The sequence below is a fragment of the Sesamum indicum genome, linkage group LG8, assembly GCF_000512975.1.
Source record: "Sesamum indicum cultivar Zhongzhi No. 13 linkage group LG8, S_indicum_v1.0, whole genome shotgun sequence".
NCBI classification, from domain to species: Eukaryota; Viridiplantae; Streptophyta; class Magnoliopsida; order Lamiales; family Pedaliaceae; genus Sesamum; species Sesamum indicum.
In genome coordinates this window covers 4,416,881-4,423,070 of record NC_026152.1, presented here as the reverse complement: position 1 = coordinate 4,423,070, position 6,190 = coordinate 4,416,881, and the positions used below count along the sequence as shown (strand labels likewise).

Genomic DNA, 6,190 nt, shown 5'->3' with positions numbered 1-6,190 from the left:
TAAACCTGTAAAGCAGAGTTCATGAGAACAACACTGGAAAAGCCCTTCGTAAGGTTTTTTTCAATGCTTAAGTCAGTCAAGTTATTTGGGGATTAAGCTCGTAGAAAATATTCGGCTAGTTGAAGTAATAGATATGGTTGAATTGTATAATTATATGCAAACCATCGATACAATTATGATCATAATGCGTTTTTACGTACTCGAGTTTTAAATTACAATCTGAATATTTTTTACACGAATTCAAGGCCATTTATTTTGTTATATTAACGATTTGGGTAAATTATACGACACCTTCTGAAGTTAAGTCAAAAATACACAAATATTTCTCGTCTTTTGCTAAATTACAATTACATCCTTTGAAGTTTCAATTGTAATTACAACTACACTCCATATTCAAAAGGCGAAATTTACACACACACCTCCTGAAAAATTTTATACTAATACCCTTTAGGAGACGCAACTGTAATTTTATAAAAAGTAATTTTGCATAATTAGACCTAATTACAAGAGGTGTAAATCTTATTTACTCTAAAAAAATTCGTAAGAATCCTCCTCATGATAGTTAACAAGTGACCAAGACATATTGTGCAAAACTATCATTTTAAATGGGGTTACTTACATTTTGCCGTTCAAATTATGATCACTTTTACACTTTGGTATCTGATTTTTTTTTTTTTTCTGTCAACTTACCATCTCAACGTTATGAAATTTTCCACTTAACTATTTATAACTATTTTTCGACCAAGTTTTTGAAGAGAAAACATCACATGCAGTGCACATGTGATATTTTTCACAAATGCACAATGTGTGAATTTTTACCGATAGAAAAATCAATACAAGACACTCATATATGCCAAGTACAAATATCACAAAATTGATATCGTAAATTGAAACATACACACACAAAAAAAAAAAAATTTAGTAACGAAGTATGAAAATAGACATAATTCAAATGGTAAAATATAATTTGCCCCCCTTTGAAAAAAAATTGTTACTATATTTATGTCATTAGTTATTATCTATAGTAATACTTGAGACACAATTCTTGAAATTGTTAAAATTACACTGAATACATATTATTATCTGCTGACTGAATATTTTATTAATTTTTTTTTTATAGCGAACATCATTAATGGATCTATACACTATAATCCAAATTTCTTAATTAAAAAAAATATGGCTCACACACTCTTGAGACAGAGTGAAGAAACGACAACGTTAAACACAATTAATTTTTAATGTTGATTGATTGAATTACATGAAGAAATAAAAATGTGATGAACATGAAATACCCAAAGAGGAGGAGGCACCAAACTGACCAACTGCCCAAAACATCCAACCGCCACTGTTTCCAAATTGGATAATACATCAATCAAAATATAAAAAATATAAAATAAAAAATAAAATTATATTTAAAAATATTGAAACATGGATTTTGTGGAATTTAGTGCCACATTGCATGAACCACGCTTCAAGAATCATGTGTGATTAGAACAAGTTGGGCCCACCACCTCCGTGGGACCCAGGCATTTCGGTGACCAACTAAATTTAATTAAAATATATAATTTTTTGTGAAATCAAAAATATATTTCATAGTAAAATAACTAACTAATTCAATTTTTTAAATTTATATTGATTGATAAACTATTATTTTTTTTCTTTTTGTTAATGTAATGCATTGATTTATATATTTCTTTTATTTATAATATATTTTGAAGCGTGAAAAATTACTTTTTTTATACACATAGTAACGACGTATCACAACAGCTAGTAAAATAAAAAGGGAAGCTGTTGTAACAACTTCTATGTAGCCTATATGCAATCCGCCAGATTCGATACAACGTAATAGTTTTAAGAGAAGCGGGAAATTAAGAACAAATAATTTTACATCTAATTCGCTCCAACACAATTCTAGCAAGCTGCGGAGGCTCACGCTTAAACTGCTGAAACTAACGTAAATTTCGCTCTTGCCACATGTGATAAATAAATGATGCCAGTAATGCTCGAAACAAAGCATTAACAAGGTGCTTGCCGTCCACATTGTAACCGCCCGTAGGACACCCCAGTTTCAATCTTGACGAGGCCAAGCAAACTTAATCTGTCTTTGAACCATACTCAAATTTACCATTTCATTCATTTATTTTTTCTAAAAAAATTGATATAATAGTAATGTCAATATCGATAATAAATTAATAATTATAATTTATTTTTTTCTCTCATCTAAATCCACATTTTTTTCTTCTTACAGACTTCTTTCTTTCTCTTCTCCTCATACCACGTTTGTTTCTTTCCATAAATTTTCTTTTTTATTCATCTCACGTTATAATTATTTTTTATATGCCCACATAAACAACATGCGGTGACGATTAGTGTAATTAAAAAGAGAGGCCATGCATTTGTTTTTGGGACAATAAAATAAAAAAGGTAATATGAACGGAAAGGTGAGAAGTCTAGAATTTGGACAAGTGTGTGTTCTTAGGATGGTATGTTAGTTTCGAATTTGATGCTTTTGGTTGTTTTGAATTTCTTAATACACACGGCAAAAAGTGAAAGCCAAGAAAAAAGGGGTTCTGTGCAATTAGAATTATAATTTATTATTATTATTATTATTATTATTATTTGAATAATTTGGTATAAGGTCAAAAGTATTGATTTTAGTAATTAATTGTATGGTAGAATGGATGTAGCTGTAAAGTATGGTATTATATCATTACCAAAGAAAATTGCTTTCCTTTTAAAAACATCGTAGAGGTTGGTGGAGAAGACAAATTGAACTTAAAGGGTGTTTGGTCGACTTTTCTTTTTTTTTTTAAAAAAAAAATAGAATTTTAAAATATTTTAAATAAAATAAAGTTTATAAAATATTCATAATAATAATATTTATAATTAACACGATTTAAATTTGAAGGAGTTTATTAATTTTTTTCCTCAAAAAAAGCAATTATAAGCTCCAAATTTTGGGGTGTTACAAATTTATTTTCTTTAAGACTTATCGAAATACTTTGTAATATCTTATTAATTTTTTAAGTATTTTATAAAATATTTTTTAAAAAATTAGAAACTAACATAAGCAACGTATTAGTCAAATTTACTCTAATCATATCAAAAATAATATTATAATTTTTTTTATGAATAATTATAAAATGAATATAACTGCACTTATCATAAAATTATTCAAAAATTATTAGAATATATAGTTATCAATATAAAGTATTAAACATACAAGAAAAAGTGGGAATATGTAAATTTCAGGAAAAAACAAAAAACCAACGATCTGGTTAGGTTGATGTTTCACAATTAAAAAGTCGTGAGTTTGAGTCTTTAAAATGTAGGTATTTAGTCTATTTTTATTATAATATGTGTATGTCGTTTCCTTGTTTGTTTTGGAGTTGTTGATTAATTTAGAAATATTTTTATATTGATTATCGAATAATATAATAATATATTGATTGTTTTAAAATATGGTATTTTTTTTTTAAAAAAAAAGGAGAAGAAAAAAAATTATTTGCAAACCTAAGCTATATGGTAGCTTAAAAGCAGTATGGTAAAAGCTGTAAGTAGCTAACTGGGGATTATTAGATACAACCACTCTACGACACAAAGCTGGAAACCGCGTCCACTCTCTTTCCATCTTCATATAAATACCAAACTACACTTCTCACTTCTCACCACTCAACCCCACTCTTCAGTTTCTCTCTCTAAACCTCTCTTCTTGTGTGGGTGAAAATGGCGTCCTCCTGCACCTCTCTCTTTCTACTCCTTTTCATGGTGTTTGCGGGTTCTTTCCACCTGAGTGTTCAAGAAACCACGGTTTCTCTGTCGTTTCCTCTGACCTCTGCTCCTCTGTCAGAAACCTCTTCTGCTAGAGCAAAGTTCCTCTCTTCAATGGTGGCGTCTGTTTCGGGTAAGAGAAGGGTACAGAAGACGACCGCGGCGGGGGTGGCGTCGCCGCCGTTTGGTTACAACTATCGGTCGTCGTTCAAGTATTCGATGGCCCTGATTGTTTCTCTCCCCATCGGCACCCCGCCGCAAACGCAGCAGATGGTTTTGGACACCGGCAGCCAGCTGTCTTGGATTCAGTGCCACCGGAAATCACCCCGGAAGCCGCCTCCATCGTCGTCGTTCGACCCTTCTCTCTCTTCTTCCTTCTCTGTCCTCCCCTGCAACCACCCCCTTTGCAAGCCCAGAATTCCCGATTTCACCCTCCCGACGACGTGCGACCAGAACCGTCTCTGCCACTACTCTTACTTCTACGCAGACGGGACCTTGGCCGAGGGCAATCTCGTCAGGGAAAAATTCACCTTCTCTAGTTCCCGAAGTACCCCTCCCCTGATACTGGGATGCGCGACGGACTCCGGCGAGGCTGAGGGCATCCTGGGAATGAATCTTGGGCGGCTGTCCTTTGTTTCCCAAGCTAAGGTCCCCAAATTCTCTTACTGCGTCCCCGCCAAACAAGGCCTTGTCGTTAACAAGAGTAATAATAATAACAACAGCAATACGGGGTCGTTTTACCTCGGCTTCAACCCCAACTCCCGTGCGTTTCGATACATCGACCTTTTGACCTTCCCCCAAAGTCAACGCCTCCCCAATTTTGACCCTCTCGCCTACACCGTCGGCCTCGTGGGCATCAGAATTGGCGGGAAAAGACTGAACATCTCCGCGGCGGCGTTCCGGCCGGACGCCGGCGGCTCCGGCCAGACGATGATCGACTCCGGCACGCAGTACACTTTCCTGGTCGAAGCCGCGTACGCTGAGGTGAGGAAGGAGGTCGTGAGGCTGGCGGGGCCGAAACTAAAGAAAGGGTACGTCTACGGCGGCGCGTTGGACATGTGCTTCGACGGGGAACCGAGCGAGATCGAACGGCTGATAGGGAACGTGGTGTTCGAATTCGAGAAGGGGGTGGAGATCTCGATCGACAAGGAGAGGAATTTGGATGATGTGGGAGGTGGCGTACATTGCGTGGGCATCGGTCGCTCGGAGTCGCTCGGAGTTACGAGTAATATCATTGGCAACTTTCATCAACAAAATCTATGGGTGGAATTTGATGTGGCGAATCGACGGGTAGGATTTGGAGAGGCTGATTGCAGCAGAACAACGTAAGACTGAGATGATGTTATGTTAATGTAGTACATATTTTGTATATTAATATTAATATGATGATGTAGTAGGAGTTGAGAGTACATAGATTTGTTGCGTGATATGTGTTTTCTTACACTTATTTTAGTTCAATATCAAATCAAATAAAGTACGCAGTTGATTTTAAATTATACACCATTTTCTCCATTTGTTTTCAAAAACGAAAAATTCGAATTCAAATTGCGCTTAATTCAACTTTAATTAATTATATATTTTACATTTGTCGTGTAATTAGTATACGATGCAGATAAAGTTGATCAATTACATAACAAATGTATCACATTTATTTTGAGATTGATTTGATTCGATAGAACCTATTTTCTTGTTAAAAATATGTATACATGTATTAAAATTAAGGGCAAATTACATCCGCGTTTTTTAATAGTAGATTTAATTACACAAACATCTCATATTCTCTACAATAATGCAATTATACTCTCTTAGAATTTTAATTTTCATTTACATTTATAGCTTATTAGGGACAAAAACACGTATATGAAGATAAACGTGTATTATTGCAAAAAAAAAATATATAAATAATTTGCATAATTAAACTTAATTTTAAAAAATATCAAGTAATTCGCTCAAAAATTAGAGAGTGTTTGTGTGGGCTTCTTAAATTATTTTTCAGCTTTTGGGTTCAGAAAAGTATTTTAAGGTGTTTGGAATGCGGACTTCTACTTTTAAAATTGCTATAAAAAGTACTTGCTATAAAAAGCACATTTAAATCAAAAGTTAGAAGCACCTTTGCTGCTTTGGTTTTTCTGTAATAAATTCAATTTTCTGTTGGATTGCTTTACATTTACTACAATAATCTTAATTCGATTTTATCTTTTTTAATTTATTTTAAAAATTGATCATCTAAAGTTGATGTTAGAATTTTTGAATAATTTGAATAATTAATCACTAATAAAATTTATAATTTCACATATTTAATGTTTTATATATTATGGGATATTATTCCTATATGATAGAAAAATATAAATTAAATTGCTATGATTAATTAAAAAAATATATTTTTTGGCAATCATGCAAGTTTATTTATTGTACATGA

General features: G+C 33.1%; 1 protein-coding gene across 1 annotated transcript; it reads left to right on the top strand.

Annotated features, from left to right (window-relative positions):
• On the top strand, window positions 3,616-5,269 carry LOC105167752 (aspartic proteinase PCS1). The gene has a single exon (XM_011087571.2). The coding sequence runs from the start codon at window positions 3,727-3,729 to the stop codon at window positions 5,098-5,100; it is 1,374 nt and encodes a 457-aa protein (XP_011085873.1). The 5' UTR covers window positions 3,616-3,726; the 3' UTR covers window positions 5,101-5,269.

Excerpts from the sequence above, each read along its gene's own strand:
- LOC105167752 (XM_011087571.2), top strand. The coding sequence starts at position 3,727 with ATGGCGTCCTCCTGCACCTCTCTCTTTCTACTCCTTTTCATGGTGTTT.